An 18,855-nucleotide genomic window follows, 5' to 3' on the forward strand; every position below is an offset into this window, starting at 1 on the left:
TAAAGGGTAATTATACTTTCTCTGAAATTAGCACATGGGGTTCCAATTTTTTGATTGGAGATGATTGGAAATTGCCAATAATTAAGAATAATCTCCTAATCAAGATTATAATATAATAATTATTATTATAATTTATATTATCCATCTCATAGCTCCATGTTGAGCCATCACTGTCAATGAAAATCATGCCACCTAATTGCTTCAAAAATAAGTCACCATAACAAGTTTTTTGATTGTTTTTACCTTCTAGACATGACAAGTTTACATATAAGGGTATTATTATGTCCTTAATCATTGTATAATCAAGTTTTATCTCCATTTTTTATTAATTCCAACCTTTGATATGAGAAAAATTGTATTTCTTCCAAGGAAATTAGAAAAAAAATATAATAAAAATTACCCATCACATTGCAAAATTATGAATGATGTAATTATGTTCTTAATCATCGTATAATCAAGTTTTATCTCCATTTTTTATTAATTTCAACCTTTGATATGAGAAAAAAAATATTTTTCTTCCAAAAGGAATAAAAAGAAAGTTTTGACATAAATTGTGTCGGAAACAACCCATTTATGTTTATAATTATATTATTAGTGTGATATAAATAATATCTAAATTATTAAAAAAAATTAGAGACATTACAGTTTTTTCACTCGTATCGAGCCTGACATAAATTTTATCAAAAATGTTTTTAAAAAAATATAATCATAAATTACCCCAAAATTATGAATGAAGTAAGATGCTCATATGCCTTTTTGGAGGCCCAAGAAACAAGAATGTTTTGTTCGTAAGGCTCAGTGGCCCAATCTTTTTCTCCTGAGAAAATGAAAATCATAATTTGAAAATTGCAAGGTATCCTTTTTTTTTTTTTTTTTTTTTAATAAGTTAGCTTTTCAATTATTAAAAGTCCAATATTTTTTTATTACAAAGTCACGAGCATTTTCACAAGGTTAATGAATCAAAGACAATTTCAAAAACAAATTCTCTCTCCCTCAACAAGTCTTCCTTCCAATCACATTTCCAACCTAAAGATTAATCTTTTCTACCTTATAGAAAAAGTTTCTCTGGTCATATTTGGTTGGCTTTAGAAATTTAAATTTAATGTAATTCTTTAAATACACTTTTATTTCCCTTCAAAAAAAAAAAAAAAAAGTTAAAAGTATTCTAATTAATTACCACATCAAAGCACAAACTATAATATTTAATTAATGATGTTAATTAATAACTTCATGATCTAATGCTATAATATTTCATAATATAAAAAATAAATATTTTAACATCTACAAGTTTTGTTTAATACATCATAAAAAGAATTATCTGTCTGTAGAATTAATTAATTTTTTACTATTTTGATTAATCATATTATTTTTCCATTACAAAAAAAATTTTGTACCATTTTTCTATTTCTTTAGATTTTTTTTTTTTGGTTGAGTTGATGGATCCGATAGAGCCATTTGTGTGGTTCTAAAAATACAAATAAAAATATTTTATAGCAACAAAAAAAACAATGTTTGGATCATATTTTTCCTTAGAGATAGATTTTACATATTTAAATATAAATAATTAGATTTAAAATTAACTAAATAAATTACTACTTATAAATAAGTTGTTGAAAGAAATTAAGATATTTATTTTTTTCGTGAAGCTAAAAATATACTTTTTGTAATATAAGTATAGAATAGAAATTTCATAAATAAATAATTTTTACACTAAAAAGGAATCAAAAATCGAAAATTTTCATTCCTTTGCTCCACATTTGACCATTATTTCTACATCAAAACCGTTGACTACAGCTGCTGGGAAACTAAAGCATGACCCCGCGAAAAACGCAATGCGCTCTCACCCGCGTTCCTCATTAACGCTCCCACAGCCGCGTAATCCTCAAACGCTCTGACATCAATTTGACACTGTACGAACTTGGGAAAAAACCACCAATATCCCGTGGCCATTACGAATCCAACGGTCAAGAATCCCGATACCAGTGTCGGCAACCGCCACTTACCGTCTAACGCCTTCTTCAAAACAATCTCGACCATTACGCAGAATCCGTGTAGAAGAAAGAACCACGTAATTTCCCATGTGGGCTTGACGCGCCCTAAGTAATAGAACATAAGCTCATGCATAACTGCAGACACCACAAATGTGCCGAAAACGGCGGCGAGTGTAGCCCACTTCCGTCCAATTGCTCGTGAGAAAAGGCTTCGGATGGGTTCATATACAGTGGGGCGTAGAATACCAGTGACCATGAGATTCCATCTTCTTCCCCAGAAGTCTTGTAGTGATGTAGAGAGATATGGCTCATTGAATTGTGGTTCGAGTTCTATGCCAAAGATGGTTCGAGCCAGAGCTGCAGATATGGCTAGACTGAGTTCAAGAAAGAAGTAGATATGGAAGGCATAAAGGACGAAGATTACATTTTGGTCAATAGAATCACTATAGTCATGTACACGAATCAAAATAGCTAAACCTATACCCTTCATTGCATAATTTAAAAGACCTTCCCTTGATTTTCTTGGAAATGTCTTTTCTTGTATCTGACCATTTGGGTTTTCTTGAATTTGTCCATTTTGAAATGGGTTTTCTTTATCTTGACCATTTAAGGATGATTTCGATGGTGGGTGCTTTTGGATCTTGATTGGTAAGCAAGAAACAACCAAGAAAAGAGGAAGAGAAATTGATGGATCTGAAGAAAGAGGACCTTTACCAAAAGCAAAGAGAAGAAGCTTGAAATTGGCAAGCCAAGAAATGAAAAAAGCAGTAAAGCCACCAAGATGAGGACTGAAGAGGTTTAGAGGAAGGTAAAGAAAGAGGCAAACAATTGGTAGAACAGAAAGAAGTCTTTTTGTACCTTTTGGAATAATATTTCTAATTGCATAACAATAACATAAAGAAATGAATACTGCAATCCATACCTTAATGAAGTTATCTATTTCATGGTTACCCTCCATTCTTTTTACTTCTCTTGTTCTTGATCTTTTGTTTTGTGATCGACTTACTATTAGTATAGTATATATAAAGAGGGTAAAGTGGAGGAACTTTTTTGGATTAAAAACATAAACCAATAAAAAATTTTCCTTTGGAGTATTATAATGGGCATTGCAAGATGGTGATATTGTACATGTGTCATATAAGGTAGATGGATGGAGACATGTTTTTAGACCTTGGAGAAATGGAAAACTCATTGAAAATAAATTGGATTTTCTGTAAAGGATGAAAGATTTGTTTATCCTAATAATGATAAATTAAAAAATTTCAACAAATGATGTTTTAGCCAAATAATAAAACTATATTCTTCAATCCAATTTCCTCATTTTTATATAACTAGTTATATATGTTTGTGCTACAAATAGATTTTAGTAAAAATTAATTTCATTATATAATTAATTTCTAAATAGATCATTTTGAAACTTATAATAGTATTCAAACTTAATTTAATAAATATAGTTAATATATGTTTTATAAACATTAACTAAAGTTATGAAATTATTTTTTTTTTGTTTTAAATGGTAACGACAATTATAATAATTAACCACAGTCAATATAAACAGAAATTAATAAGTTTAAACTCAAAATTCCTAATTAACTGCTCGATAATACTCAATATATTAGTTGTTTAATTACTATTTTACATCATTAAAAGTTCTCAAACATATGCTAATCAATTTCACTTAGGTAACTATCTTGATCTAAATATTATTAATTCTAATTAAGAGATTAGAATATTATTTGTACGAGTTTTCTATTTCATATTCACATAGAATGTTCTTTTCCACCGATTAGAATGGGAAAATATATGAACTACAAATCTAAAATTTTTTGAGAATGTATTTATTTTAATTTGGAAAAAGACTAAATTTTTAGTGTTTCCTAATATAAAGAACAAAGGAAAATCTCATGGATCCAATGCAAGAAATTTACATTTCTCGTGTCACTTTCTGGATAACGATCACCAAAAGCATGAGAAGTCACACCAAATTAATGAAATGTAATAATAAAAAATGGAGGTTACTAGATATAATAAGACAATAATAGGAATGTATTAACTATCGTTTGAACATTTATAACGTATGACAATTGTCCAAGTAAACGTGATTCTCTTCCGTTATATATTACATGCATATAAAAATTAGAAACTTTCATTTTTAGTATTTTTCTATTTTCCAAAGATCAATAACAATATATCATCAAGAACACACACAAAAAAAAAAAAAAAAAAAAAGAAACAAAAAAGAAACAATGGGAGATGAGATTAACAAATTCTTTAAGGTATGGCTTACAGTCTTTGTATCCTTAGTGTATTGTTATGAAACTGGCAAGAAAATCCCAGAAGGCAAAACAAGATTTCTCTTTCTACTACCAATTGTTTGCCTCTTTTTTTACCTTCCTCTACATCTCTCTACCGTTTTTCTTGGTGGAATTACAGCTTTTTTTATTGCTTGGCTTGCAAATTTCAAGATTTTACTTTTCGCTTTCGGTAAAGGTCCTTTATCTTCTAACTCATCAATTTCTCTTCCCGTTTTTCTTGCTATTTCTTGCTTTCCAATCACGGTTCAAGAAAACCCATATCCAAAATCACAAAATAACCAAAACCCATCTCCTGAAATTTCAAAACCTGTCAAGAAATCTATTTCCCATTTAAATTGTGCAACAAAAATTGCACTTTTAACAATTTTGGCTTATCTACATACTTACAAAGAATATATCCATCCAAAACTCATTTTATGCATTTATTGTTTAGTTATATACTTCGCTCTTGAAATTATCTTAGCCATGGTTGCATCTCTGGTTCGAACCATATTGAGAATGGAGCTGGAGCCACCATTCAACGAGCCATATTTGTCTACTTCGCTACAAGACTTCTGGGGAAGAAGATGGAACCTAATTATTAGTAGTATTCTACGCTCATCCGTGCACGATCCCACCCTTAAAATCAGTACACGTATGATTGGTCGAAATTGTGCCCGAGTCCTTGCCATTCTGGCAACCTTTTTTGTGTCAGCAATCATGCACGAGCTTATATTTTTCTATCTGGGACGCGCGAGGCCGACATGGCAGGTGACGTGGTTCTTTATTTTACATGGGTTTTGTTTAGTGGTTGAGGTTTTGTTTAAGAGGGTGGTGATTAAGGACAAGTGGCGGTTGCCAAGGATGATTTCCTGTATTTTAACGATTGGTTTTGTGATGGTCACTGGGTTTTGGCTCTTTTTTCCCCAGCTGATTAACCAATGTCGGATGGACGTTAGGGCGGTTGAGGAGTACGAAGCACTAGGCACGTTTGTTAACAATTTATCTCCAGCTTTGTCTACGCACCTTCTCTCCAGCTTGTGATGGTTTAGGACGTGATTCATATATATAAGATGTCAGCTTGTGAATATATTTTAATTTAACTTTTTTTTTTCCTAGGATTATGTTATGTACATTGATGAGTACTATTAAAATTCTCAATACTGTTCTTTTATCCTACATTTTATGTGAAAACTTACAATTTTATTAACATATTACATAAAATTATTTAATACTAATGATTATAATTTTTGGTTTCTTTTTTGGGTTTTGCAGAGAATTTAAAAACAGAAAACTTTATATTTGGGAGCAGAATAGAAAATGTAAATTATTTAATGGGCCAACCAATAATAAATCGCTCCAATATTATTTTTACAAACTCAAATGTGATGTTAAAGAAAAGTTGATTAGAAGGTTCTCCAAAATCAATTTTAAGCTTATATAAAAAAAATCATATTACAAAAAATTCAAATCCATTAGCTAAAGCACAAGCTTCCTCTTTCTTTTTGAATCACAAAAAAAAAAAAAAAAAAAAAAAAAAAAAAAAAAAAAAAAAAAAAAAAAAAAAAGAGAAGGAAAAGCATAAAATTTATGATTCTTGGTGCAGCAACATTGCAGAATCTCAATTGGAAAAATAGGTTCATTACAAGCAGCACTTTAATATGTATATTTCCATATACATGCTTCTCATTCACCAAGAAAAACATAAACGGTGCATTTTACAAACCTACCAACAGGCACAGGACTTTGCTTTCCAACTTCCCTAAATTCTTCCTATTTTTGTTGTTACAATTGGCAAATATACAACGAATATCATCCGCTAATTAGTTATATTAGCAGAATAACGTTAAACAAATTATACACGACTACCATAAATGTTAATCAGATTATAAACTTATTTTGAAGCAATATGGTTGTGACATCAAGGGGTATTTTGACGATCAAACAATTCCTTATCATGGTCCTTGCAGATTGGATCATATTGGGTGCTATCGTTTAGCTTTATACAGGCTAAGTTCACGAGTTGAAAGATAAGCGGACTCGAACTGCTGACATCCGCCACAGGGTAAACCACTGTCTCTCTCATGCCCCCGATGAAATTAGAAAGGATTCAATTTCCAGTTAATATCTAAGTGACTACAATTCAGCGAACCTTTAACTCTGCTTAGAGCTGTTTGCCTGTGCTGCAGCAATGCATGTGATCCATTGATACTGTCTTTCGTTGAGTCATCGTTCTTTCTATTTCTAGGCAATTTTCTTGACAAACTTTTCCATTTTGATTCAAACTCACAAGCTGCAATTAAGACATAGTAGAAACTAAATCAACAAACAAAATTCTATTGTAAAAAATGTCGGGTAAAACGCAAGAGCGACCAAGAATGCTAAGGTTCCCCATGCTATAGAAGGGGGCAACAGTTAATTGGGACAGTTCAACTAACAAGGGTGTTCAGTTTGTAACAACTTCATCAAAAACAACTAAAACAAGGCGATCTATTTGGATAATCAAATGTATGTGATTAAATAGTGTAGCTTGCAACCATGATAAAAAGAAATGCAGATATATCGATTGGATGCTTCTATCACCACAGTTGCACATAATCTAGAAAATCTGACACATCGAATCAAGTATTACCATTATCTTGGCACGGATTTTCCCTGAAAATGATATTTCATAGTTATCCATAAAAACACATTGAACTACCTAAGTAAATGTATGATAAGCATATTGATCCAACATTTGAAATGTCCAAACTTCCAGTTGAAACTATTTGAATCTCCCAGTACGGCAAGAAGAAACAAAGACTTACTCTAGTGACTAACTATATTGCACTTAAGAATATAAACTCGGTAGGCAAACTGCAAAATGCTTAGTGTCCCACAATTTCATCAACAGTTTAGAAAATGACAACGGAAAGATAGAATAATTTTTTATTTAGACCAATATTATAACTGTATCCAAGGAACAGAGAAGGATAAGAATAGGAATATATACTGGAAAACAACATTGCTGCAAAGAAAGTTGCAATTTGATAAAATCAGAACAACATAATGAATAAGATGATGAAACATGCGCATATGCATCCCGCAAATTTAAAAAAGTGCAAAAATGTTCTGGCCAATTTCTTGAATCCGTTAGATGGTGGAGACCAATTAGATTTTTGGAGCACTACCTTCACTTTGGTCACTAAACCCTTGAATCAAGCATGCACAAATCCATGGTCTTCCTGCACGAGATGCTTTTGCACCGCCTTTAAGGTCACCATTATGTTGTTTCAAGCTGCAGAAGAAGTACCAATTCCAGTTAGAATATAGTTAATTCCATACATATTCTTAGTCCTTGGACCTGCAAACTCTAGATCACAGACCGAGACTCCTCTCCAGCCATTGCAATAAGCACTGACTGGGTCATTATTCATTATCTGTTAAATATCCCATCATATAGGGTTTAGGAAATTGTGAAAAATTTAGGCAATTTTTACATGAACAAACTGCCTTCAAATCTAAATCATTAAAACCCTTGGTTGCAAGCCTGAAACTTTTGCGTTCTTTTTTCTTCAAATGACTGTGTCAATATTGCCTCCAACGCCAGACACCAAGAATCCAAGTAACTAGGTAATGCAAAATTTCCTCTTCAAAGACATGCATCAAATGTCAAATCCATAATTAGAATTCAGCAACCAATTAGAAAACTTTCTTATTTAACTCTGGAATTTTCAAATCCTCCTTTCTGAACCCTAAGTTTATGCCCACATACCAAATCCGCTCTACATTACAAAATTAGAGACCAAATGATAAAACAGACTTCAAGCAGCTTCCTTCACCCAAAATAATACACGGAATTTACAATTCTCTCACACAAATTCCATTGGCGACAAAAGTTCTGAAATTTCCAATCCTAGAAATGATATGAATACAACCCATCATTTTTAATAGCTATCAAGTGATATGAATATAACCCATTTGAGCATTCACGTTGAAATTAATGAAACGAGAACAGAATCAAAGAGACAAAACGTACCGGCGAGAGAAATTGTTGGTTACACCAACATAGGTTTTGATGGGGGCGTTGGTAGAAAGGATAAGATAAACACACCAAGATCTTGATCTCGAACTCGAATTCGATTTTGCCGGTGATATTCTACATACGGGTAATGGTGATGGTGATGATTTTGATTTGATCGAACTATGAGGCTTTATGGATCGGAATGTGTTCGAAAGCAGCCTCATCATCTCAAGGTAGCTTTTAAAGGTTTTGGTTTTAGAATGGTTAATTGGTTATTGTTAGGATTTACATGTTAATTTTGTTCGTTTCAGAGATTGAACAAAAAAACAGAACACGGGGAAAGATTGCAGCTTTGCAATTTGCGAGCAACTGCAACCCTTCGGAATTCTGTTTAGTAACTTAACTTGACCGTTGACGGTTGAGAAAATTCTTCCGACCGTTTTTTGTTTTATTTTAATGGGTAAATAACTATTTAGCCCCTGAAATTTGATCATAATTAGAATTTTATCTTTTTTTATTTAGTAAATACATTGATTAGTTAGACTAATTTAATGCATTTGTTTAATATAGAAGAAATATACCTTTTCTTGAGTTGGGGATTTTTTTCATTTCACTTTCAACCTATTGAGTTAATTGCATGTGTTTGCCTTCAATGATTATTTCATAGATGTGACAAATCTTGTTCCAATCATCTCCTCCTCTTTTGCACATTGGTATCATATGTGGACATTCAGTAATATTTAGGCTATCAAGGGATAGTGGGAGTTGCTCATCCGATATGCGTTCGAGACTTTTGCAATCCAGGATAAGCAAAGTTTTAAGAAGTTGGAGATTCGCAAGCCCCACATGATTGAGAAATCTGAGATTTTCAAGTCTACAGATATACAGAGTGGTGAGACTGGAATGCAGCAGCCTTATTATTCTTCCTGAATTAGAAATTATGTACTATATAGTCTTTTTCTTTATATATAATTATGGTTTATGTTGGTGCCTTTCATAAATTATATTGTTTATTTATTGTTTGTGTTTAATTAGACTTAATTGGACTGACAAAAATAAAATCATATTATTAACAAGAACATGAAATAAAAGCATTATTGCTTTTGTCTTATTTTATGCTCCTATGTATGTTTTTTTTTTTTTTTTTAAACTAAAATTTCTAATTTTAATGCAATACCTATATAGATGGCTCTTTTTTTTTTTTTCCATTACGGTAATAAATTATATGTTCAGCTATATATATATATATATATATATATATACACACACACACACATAAAATCAAAGAATTCCTTTTTTCGAATCAATAAATTAAAGTATAGATTTTACTTACATTCATAAGCTTAAACCTACAAGTTTGCCAATACGAATCGTGTAATCTTCTACTATTTTATCTCTGTCAGAAGCAACTTCGGTTAATGCAGGAGTGGGTGAAATTTTTTTACCCTCTTACTAGTTCAGACTTTATCATGACGAAGTACAAAGATACGCGGCCGAGTGACCGGATTCCGGGCATGAAGAACAGCCCAGTTATCAAGCAACAAAACATCACCTCTCTACCACGGTATAGCTACGCTTTCGTCCACTATGATTTTCAAACACTCACGGATAATTTCACCTGGTAATGGATTACCGTCTCGGAAGGTGACGGTCTTCACAATACTGTTCATTTTATCTTCTCCCCATGCTACTGAACTAAACCGATACTGTTCTTTTCCTCTTCTCCCCATGCTATTGAACCAAGCCTTCCGGTTTCTTGATTCGTCAAAACACCAAAACATAAATACATCATACTGACTTTGCAATAAATAAAAAGAAAATATTATTTACCTGTATATCTTCCTACTCCACCCATTCCAAAACACCAAAAAATAGGAATGCCAAAACACCATATTGACTTTGCAGGTCCAAGATATAGATGAAATACATCAGTAAATTGATGGCACCAGCAACCCTTAATGGCACCAGATACGAAAAGAAAAAAAATATGCATATCACATAATATCTTAAAAATAAAACTTATTGCTAACACCAAATCAGCAACTACATATTAACTTCATATAACTTAGAAAATTAGTATTAAATTAAAGGTAATAAAGTCGATTTACTTCCTAATTTAAACAAATTTAACGATCTTTTAGAGAGACGTGAAATTCTTAACGTGACAAGTATTATGAAACAGAGATACTAGTTCGAATAAATTAGCAAGAAGTAAATTAAATATTTGAAGAATGAGAGAAAAAAAAAGAACAATAAAGACAGTAGCAAAAACTTGAAATAAGTAACAAAAATTCTAAGATTAATTCCATAATTTGTAATCAATTTGTATGTCAGTCTCCTAATTGAATTTTGTAACTTCAATTATATATGTTAGGAATTAGGGTTCACTTGAAGAAGCATTTACTGTTGAGTTATCTCCGTTAGTTGCAACCTCAACTTGTTCATTTGTCGGCAATTGTCGTGCTTTTTCCTTTATCTCTTTGTTTTGACCCCAAAGAACCACGTACAATCCACATACTATCACCAATCCCCCTAATATGCTGTTCCTCGCATTAAAAAAAAAAAAAAAATCATACATAAATACGTACAAATTGTTAGAAAAAAAGTTAAAAAATGGCAAATTGAATGAAAGTGAGGGAGTAGTAATAGCTGACATACCTTCCAAGATGCAATTTTTCTTCTAGAAATAAAGAGCCCGCAATGGCAACAATCACAAGGCAGGTAGGATTAAAGCTAACCACGAAAACTGGTCCTCTTAAATTTACACACCATGCAATTAGGGTTACAACAAATCCAGAAGTCACAATTCCCTATTAAAAAAAAAAAAAGAATTATTTGAACAATAAAAATTATTATTATTATTATAATTGAAAGTTAATTTTCATAGTAAAACAGAAGTATTCTGATACCGAATAGGCAACGGTAAGAAGTCTAATGTTCCATCCCAACTTCCACTCATTCCAATTTCTCTTTATGCATAACGATAAAATAACCGACTGAATTGACGCCATTAAAGACATTAATGCCGTGCTCGAGTAATGACATGGATATCTCTTGCTCATCTTAGTCTGCTCTTAACACATCAAACAACAACTTAAAATCTATAATTAAATATTAATTACTTTTTATTTAATTTATCAAAAGAGGTAGAAATGTAATTTTACCTGAATTATCATCCACAGTGCAATAGTGATGCAACTGCCCAATGCCAAGACAGAACCCACAATACGATTTCCAACTAAATTGTGACTTTTCTGATGAAGCTCATCATTATGACTGTGTTTCAAAAGGTTAATATTTGTTGACCAAATTTTTACTTCTACCCCTTGGTAAAAAGTAATAAGCATTGCTCCTCCTATTCCTATTATTGTCCCTATTAACTTGGCCTTTCCTGTTATTGTTCTTAGTTTCAATTTCTCCAACCTGAAATAAAATTTAGTAACCATATTGCAAATAACTTTGATAGATTAAATATACATATATAAGAAAATTTACCCAAATGCTGCTGCTAAGATTAGTGTCATAACAGGAACAAGATTGGTCATGGCAGTAGCAAATGTCGCAGATGTTAAAACCAAACTTTCTATGTATAAATTTTGAGTCGCAGTTCCCCTGTAAATATCAACCAAAGAGAGATATAAAAAACTTGGCAATTTTAAATTTTTATATAGTATTAAATTTAATTCCGGTTCAACTCTTAATTTTATCCCTATACTTTTACAGAGTTGACGATCAGACTGAATTTGAAAACCTATATATATATATATATATATATATATACAACTTACCCAAGTAGTCCACAAAGAAAAGCTTGGAAAATCACAATCCTTGTAAGCTTGGGTCTTTTCTTCCTAATAAGAGAAAGAAGCTGAACTTTCATTAGTTATACAAGAAATCAAACTCAAAAATAAGTGTTCATAAGTTAATTAACAGAAATCCTACATAATAAATAGAATAATTTAATTAATGAAAAGAAAGAAATGTTCAAATATATATATATATATATATATATATATATATATATATATATATATATAATAATTATACCTTTCAAGGATGAGAGCAAGAGGGCCAATAAAAATTGTGGAAAACATCCAGCGATAAGCAACAAGAATCCTCAAATTCATTCCATCATTTGCAGCCAATTTGTAAAACACATTCATTCCAGCATATGCAAATTGTATAAAAACCATTACCATAACTGGCTTCCACCCACGTAAAACTTCACTTATCTGCTTCATTTTCTAAAAATGGAAGGGAAACGAAAACATACAGAAGAAGAACAAGATCGGAAGGTATATATATATATATATATATATATTTCTTTGTAACAAGATTTATATCTGTGAGCAAGTTTAAAGAATTGCCAAAAACGAATGAGCAAAAATGATAAAAATTTTAAATAAGAAAACGGCTTTTGAAGCGAGAGCTACCGACTTAGGAGCAGTTTGTTGATACTAAAATGGTGTAACAGGAACGGGATTTCGATCTCTAAATGGCTTCGGATCTGTTTCTACATGTGGAGTATCTGTAACAGGATATAGCATCTGAGAATCCCAAGTCCATTGTTGACTCTGCACAGTTGCCTAAGAAATAGTAGCTAGTAATTTCGCACATGGTGATTTGTGATTTTTTTGTTCAGTAATATTCTCTTAATATGAATAATAGAAAATATTAATATACAAAAAATTCATAATTATCCCGTTAAGATCTATCTAAACCAGCTTTTATATATATATATATACGCACACGTGTTGTAAATATTTATTACGACAAGACACAAGAGAAGTAAATAAGTATACAAGTAAATAAAAAGATATGATTATTTTCTGAGAAGAAAAATAAATTTAATTTGAATTTCACACAAATTAAGAAAATATAACTCATATAATTAAATCATAGTTTTCTATTTATAATTTAGAAATATAAGAAATAGAAATTTCGATAAATTGTTTTTTTCAAACTTTGATAAGGATAGGATAAAAAAAAAACTGCAAAAATTATCTTATTTTAAAAATCGAGATAGGACTACATTTTAAAATAAAAAAAAAATAAAAAAGTAAAGAACCAATCACAGTTTAGTGGGACTTATCAATTACATGTATGTATATTTTAAACGCTAAAGAGGATCCTAAAAGAGAATATAATATTTATGGAATTAATATAATTAAATAAGAAATTATTATTTATAACTAAATTCTATATTTTAGTTAGTAGAATTTATAGCAAAAATTGAATTATCTAGCTAAACGAAATGGTATATATATATAGCTAAATTTAGTTTTAAATTTGTGAATGTAATTAAAATCAAATTAAATTCATGAATATAATTAGAATAAAATACAAAGTATATATATAATCCCTTTATTTTTCTTTTACATATAAATGTATATATAGCTTTAATGTGTAATGCTTTTATGCACCATATTTTTTTTTTCTTTATATAAATTTTTATGCATCAAAAAAGGAAAAATAGCATACCCACATTATGTTAAAAACAAAACCTTATCACCTACACCAAGTGCTTACAACTTTATTTAAAATTCTTATTAAAAATTTTTAATTTAAAATTTTAAGTGGGGTTGAACCTATAAAAAGAAAATAATATATATGACATATTTAATTTAAAATTTGAGTCAATAATAAGGTAGAACTGCTAATTTTTTTTTAAACTATCAGTCTCGGACCTTATTATCAGGGACCGATTAATTCGGTTTGGGGCTTAGTCACAGTTAAAGCTTTCCGCCTTTCTCTGCAGATGTGTTTAGTAAAGATCGAACTCGAGTACTCTTCTCACATGTCCAGTCTGCATTATTAATTGAATCACATCCCAGGCTGAACATTATCGATTGAATCACATCCCAGCTGGAGTTCTACTTTTTATTTGAACATTTCTCCCCATAGTTTAAATATTCTTTTTTAATGAGCATTCCCAAATTCCAATAGCTCCAATTTCTTCTCTTAAATTTGTTTGTCCCTTTCCCATACATATATATAAGTAATAATTTCCACGGCAAAAATTGAATGCTAAAAAGTAATTCGATGTGTCATGTGCTTTCACAGTTCCACTAACAAGCCACATATACATATTCTAACCTTACAAATGTTAAATATGCCCTAAATTAATAATGTTAAATATGCCCTAAATTTTAAATTATAATGCTTTAAAATTAATACATACGTTCAATATTTATAATTTTGACTTAAGCGGCGTTCGACAATAGCTTTTTAAGTAGTTTTTAGCATTGACTAAACATTATTTTTTATAGTATTCGATAACATAGCGTTTGGATTAGCTTTTAAATTAGCTTTTAAATATTAATTAAAGTAGCATGATATGAAAAGTTAACCCACATAACGTTTAACTTTTAGTGTTTCACGAAAAACTACTTAAACAGCTAATAGTTAAATGTTACCAAAACAACTAACTTTTATCAAAACAGCTAATTTGTCTTTTAGTGTTTCACGAAAAACTACTTAAATAGCTAATAGTTAAATGTTACCAAAACAACTAACTTTTATCAAAACAGCTAATTTGTCGAATGAATCCTCGATCGGGAAGAATCCTTAATTGGGAAGACAATAGGACAAATTAAGTGGCATGAAAGGATATTAACTCATGCTTTTTAAAGCAAAAAAGTAATTACATATATAATAGCCTACACTTAGCGAAAATCTCTTACAATTAATGATCCTATTTTGTGCTCCTATATATGTATTTTTTTTCTTTTCAAAAGTTTTTCAAATATGCTAATCGTGTTGGTTCTCCTTTGGCAGTGTCGAGTGATCTTCATCAGCAACAACTTCAACCAATTGAGAAGTGGGTGTACTTGTTGTTGGCACTAGCTTAGCTTTTTCCTTTATTTCCTTCTTTTGGCCCCAAAGCACTATGTATAATCCACACACTATCATTACTGACCCTAATATGCTGTCACTTGCAAATTAAACACAATTAAGTAATTAAAATACAATTTCACTATTTTAAATTAAATCCAAGATAATTATAATAAGAACAATAGATATATATATACCTTCCAAGATATAGCTGTTCTTCCAGAATCAATGAGCCTATAATGGCTACAAGCACAAGGGAGAGAGGATTAAAACTAGCCACGAACACTGGACCTCTCATGCTCACACACCATGCAATTAGGGTTACAACTAATCCGGACGTCACAATTCCCTTAAACAAATAATAGAAAAAAAATTAATTAATAAACTCAAAATCAACGGTCAATAACACTTAGCATTATTATTATTATTTAACACAATCTGTAATTTAAAAATTAAAAAAAAATTGTTAATTAATATATATAAAAAAATATAGTACCGAGTAAGCAACGGTCAGGAGCCTAATATTCCATCCCAATTTCCAGTAATTCCAATTTCTCTCCATGCTTATAGATAAAATAACACATTGAGTCGAGGCCATAACGGACATTAATGCTGTACATGAATACGGACATGGATATCCCTGGCTCATCTTAGTCTGTCCTCAGACATATTTAAAAAAAAAAAAAAAATTATATATCAATTATAAAAATAAGAATAACAAAAATATATATTTATATATTTGACCCTTGACTTTTGACATTAATAGACAAAATACATATTTATTTTTTTTTATTGACCAAATGGGCAGAAATTAATTATGAAGTCAGGTACCTGAATTATCAACCAAAGTGCATAAGAAGCACAACTGCCCAATGCCATAGAAGAACCCAAAATTTGATTGACTGAATCATTTTGACTTTTCAGATGATCATCATGACTGTGTTTCAAAAGATGAGTATTTGTTGACCAAATATTTATTTCTACTCCTTTGTAGAAAGTAATAAGCATTGCTCCTGCTATTCCTATTAATGTCCCTATTAGCTTGGCTTTCCCCACCACTGTCTTTAGTTTCAACTTCTCCAACCTGAAATAAAATTTTCTAAACGTATTTTTCATATATCTTTAATAAATTGTATTATTTAGAAAAAAAAAAATATATTTACCCAAAGGAAGTTGCCAAGATTAGTGTCACAGCAGGAACGAGATTGCTCACAGCAGCAGCAAATGTTGCAGATGTTAAGACTAAACTTTTCACGTACAAATTTTGAGTTAACGTTCCCCTAATTAACAAACAAAAAGAAATATAAATTTAATTAATTAAGTATTTTATAGAAAATATAATTATCAAAAACTATGATTAATATATAAATATCTTACCCAAATAGCCCACAAAGAAAAGCTTGACAAATTATAACCCAGGTGAGTTTTGGTCTTTTCCTCCTAATAAATAATTAACAAGCCAAACTTTTAGAAATTACAAGAAATCAATTAAAACAAGAACAAGGAATGATTTTTTTAGTAACTGTACATGTAAAAACTATCAAAAGCTTTACAAAAAAATGGAATAAATTGATTAAAAAAACAAGAAATTATATATATTTTATATACCTTTCAAGGATGAGAGCAAGAGGGCCTATAAAAACTGTGGAAAAAATCCAGCGATAAGCAACAAGAACCCTCAAATTCATCCCATCGTTTGCAGCCAATTTGTAAAAAACATTCATCCCACAGTATATAAACTGAACCAAAACCATTAGAATAACTGGTTTCAACCCATGCAAAACTTCACTAATTTGCCTCATTTTCTATTCTTTAGAACTGATATAGCTCTCTCTCTCTCTATTAACCAGTAATATCCTTGAAGAAACAAAAAAGAATTACAGAGAACTAAGAGAAGAGAAACAAAAACATATAAAAGAAGAATAAGAAATGGAGAAGAGGGTATGTATAATATATATACTACATAATTTTCAACTTCTTTCAAAATAAAGAAAATGTAAGTAGTTGCATGGAAAGTTGTGTAGAGCTTCTTCCCCAAAGGACTGTGCTATGTAAGGCTTATAGTTGGCACGTGTAAAGGATCTTTAGGGTCTATTTAACATTTGGAAGGTGAAATATAGATAGTTAGGGTTATAAAAAGTATCGTGGCTTGTTAGTGGAAGCACACACCAACTAGGCTCTCAAAAGTTAGTAGAGTAATTACTTTACAGCATTCAATTTTTGCTGTCGTTTTGAGAGATTGATAGCTGTGAAAAATTCCATACGTAGGAAGAAGAGAGCTTTGTATAATTTGTGAGTATCAAAGTCCTTTATGGGTAATTAAATCTCTGTGTGCAAGATTGGTTTGATCTAGTAAAGGTCAGCTTTCTTGGTCTCTAATTTCTGAAAATTTTGAATTTCTTTCTTTCATGTTTTTAGTGATAAAAATTTGCTATTTATTGGTAGGGGTGACCATTATATATACATCTGTTGGATCCAACCGAATAAAATCGAAAATATTTCTTACTCAATACAGTCAAATCTACTATATATCTATTTATCTATGTATCTAAATAATACGTTATATAATAGATCTATCCATCTATCAAAGGTCAAAAATATTGAGATTGCTAAAAATATTTTTATTAAGTTTATGGATTGACAAAATATTTCTTACTCGATAGAATCACTTTGAAAATTGAAACTATGCATGATGTTAATATAAAACTTTGCATCTGCATTTCGTATTTTAAGTACTACTAAAAGGTAGAAAAGAATAATAGTAAAACGTTAGCCACTCTCCAACTTTCAAAGCTTAACCAAATTTGATGTTGTAAGTACTTACTAAGTTTGATCATTTTCGATGTATATTAATCAATTTTATATAATTAATTAATCTCCGATAGATGTAAAAAATTGTTTACCCTCTTCGATTCATTTATATAAATTATATATATTTCTTTAAAAAAAAATGCATGCACATGTCTATTCAATAAACTAATTTACGTTTTCAAATTCCCCCTTTATGATTCATTCTTAGTATATCTCTACTGGGCTATTAATGTTACCTACCTTATTATTTATTTTGTTTTCCTCTTTTAATGTGGAAGGTATTATGTCTAGATCCTCTTATCCAAAATTTTTCTAATTAAAATTTCCAATATAATGATTTTTTTATCGATTAAATAGAAAATACACAAAAAATGTATTTCGATTAGAGATAAAACATAATTATACACGAAATTTTCTAATTATTTTCCCCTGTTATTGTATTAAATTTTACAATCTATTGCAATTTTATATAGATTTTTTTTTTTTTTGAGAAATTAATCACAATCAGGGTTTATAGTAAATGAATTTGCAGATTTCAGTCATGCTTAAAGCTAGTTATATGAGTCTAGCTTGATCCACATATGAGCGGTCTTAGTTCTTAGTTGAGGTATTGCCACTGAAAATTTTTCTATAAATATGAAGAAAAAAAAATATTAGGAGATTGTGTAATGGAGTTATCTTCTTCAATTTTAGAAATAAAGTCCTCTACTTTTGTTGACTTTTTTTTTTTTTTTTTTCTTGCTTGTCTTTTTTCCATTCCTATTTATGCAAGTTTATGTCATTTTCTTTATTTATCTTGTAATTTTTAAACTCAAACATTGTTTTTTTGTTAATTGAGAGGTTAAATGATTTCCATGGTGGATGATAGAAAAAGTTATACTAATTTAAAATAATTTAATTAACTTTTTTTTATTTCATTTAG

At 30.2% G+C, this 18,855-nt stretch overlaps 5 protein-coding genes across 6 annotated transcripts; 1 reads left to right on the forward strand and 4 right to left on the reverse strand.

The window, feature by feature from the left end:
- Nucleotides 1–1,669: 1,669 nt before the first annotated feature.
- On the reverse strand, nucleotides 1,670–3,053 carry ASAT1 (acyl-CoA sterol acyl transferase 1). The gene has a single exon (XM_012210249.4). The coding sequence runs from the start codon at nucleotides 2,947–2,949 to the stop codon at nucleotides 1,789–1,791; it is 1,161 nt and encodes a 386-aa protein (XP_012065639.1). The 5' UTR covers nucleotides 2,950–3,053; the 3' UTR covers nucleotides 1,670–1,788.
- Nucleotides 3,054–4,142: 1,089 nt separating this feature from the next.
- Nucleotides 4,143–5,464, forward strand: LOC105628850 (acyl-CoA--sterol O-acyltransferase 1). The gene has a single exon (XM_012210328.4). It carries the CDS (start codon nucleotides 4,238–4,240, stop codon nucleotides 5,327–5,329), a length of 1,092 nt encoding a protein of 363 aa, XP_012065718.1. The 5' UTR covers nucleotides 4,143–4,237; the 3' UTR covers nucleotides 5,330–5,464.
- A 399-nt stretch (nucleotides 5,465–5,863) lies between these two features.
- Nucleotides 5,864–8,724, reverse strand: LOC105628772 (Excinuclease ABC, C subunit, N-terminal). The gene is made up of 3 exons (XM_012210250.4): nucleotides 8,304–8,724; nucleotides 7,456–7,562; nucleotides 5,864–6,578 (listed from the first exon to the last, which is right to left on the reverse strand). Exons 1-3 carry the CDS (start codon nucleotides 8,513–8,515, stop codon nucleotides 6,385–6,387), a joined length of 513 nt encoding a protein of 170 aa, XP_012065640.1. The 5' UTR covers nucleotides 8,516–8,724; the 3' UTR covers nucleotides 5,864–6,384.
- Nucleotides 8,725–9,644: 920 nt separating this feature from the next.
- On the reverse strand, nucleotides 9,645–12,814 carry LOC105628851 (WAT1-related protein At1g68170). Its single transcript, XM_089722248.1, has 9 exons — nucleotides 12,336–12,814; nucleotides 12,077–12,139; nucleotides 11,784–11,900; nucleotides 11,453–11,711; nucleotides 11,198–11,356; nucleotides 10,947–11,098; nucleotides 10,693–10,828; nucleotides 10,119–10,185; nucleotides 9,645–10,043 (listed from the first exon to the last, which is right to left on the reverse strand). Exons 1-9 carry the CDS (start codon nucleotides 12,527–12,529, stop codon nucleotides 9,976–9,978), a joined length of 1,215 nt encoding a protein of 404 aa, XP_089578374.1. The 5' UTR covers nucleotides 12,530–12,814; the 3' UTR covers nucleotides 9,645–9,975.
- A 2,076-nt stretch (nucleotides 12,815–14,890) lies between these two features.
- On the reverse strand, nucleotides 14,891–17,025 carry LOC105628852 (WAT1-related protein At1g25270). 2 transcript variants are annotated; one of them, XM_012210330.4, is made up of 7 exons: nucleotides 16,731–17,025; nucleotides 16,500–16,562; nucleotides 16,286–16,402; nucleotides 15,954–16,206; nucleotides 15,619–15,777; nucleotides 15,320–15,471; nucleotides 14,891–15,216 (listed from the first exon to the last, which is right to left on the reverse strand). In XM_012210330.4, exons 1-7 carry the CDS (start codon nucleotides 16,922–16,924, stop codon nucleotides 15,039–15,041), a joined length of 1,116 nt encoding a protein of 371 aa, XP_012065720.1. In that variant the 5' UTR covers nucleotides 16,925–17,025; the 3' UTR covers nucleotides 14,891–15,038. The 2 variants fall into 2 exon arrangements, with proteins under 2 accessions (XP_012065720.1, XP_020532890.1); XM_020677231.3 differs by having other exon boundaries at nucleotides 14,891–15,222.
- Nucleotides 17,026–18,855: the final 1,830 nt, after the last annotated feature.

This window comes from Jatropha curcas, chromosome 6 (assembly GCF_041381405.1).
Source record: "Jatropha curcas cultivar XTBG-Jc1 chromosome 6, XTBG_Jcur_1.0, whole genome shotgun sequence".
In the NCBI taxonomy this organism is placed as follows: Eukaryota; Viridiplantae; Streptophyta; class Magnoliopsida; order Malpighiales; family Euphorbiaceae; genus Jatropha; species Jatropha curcas.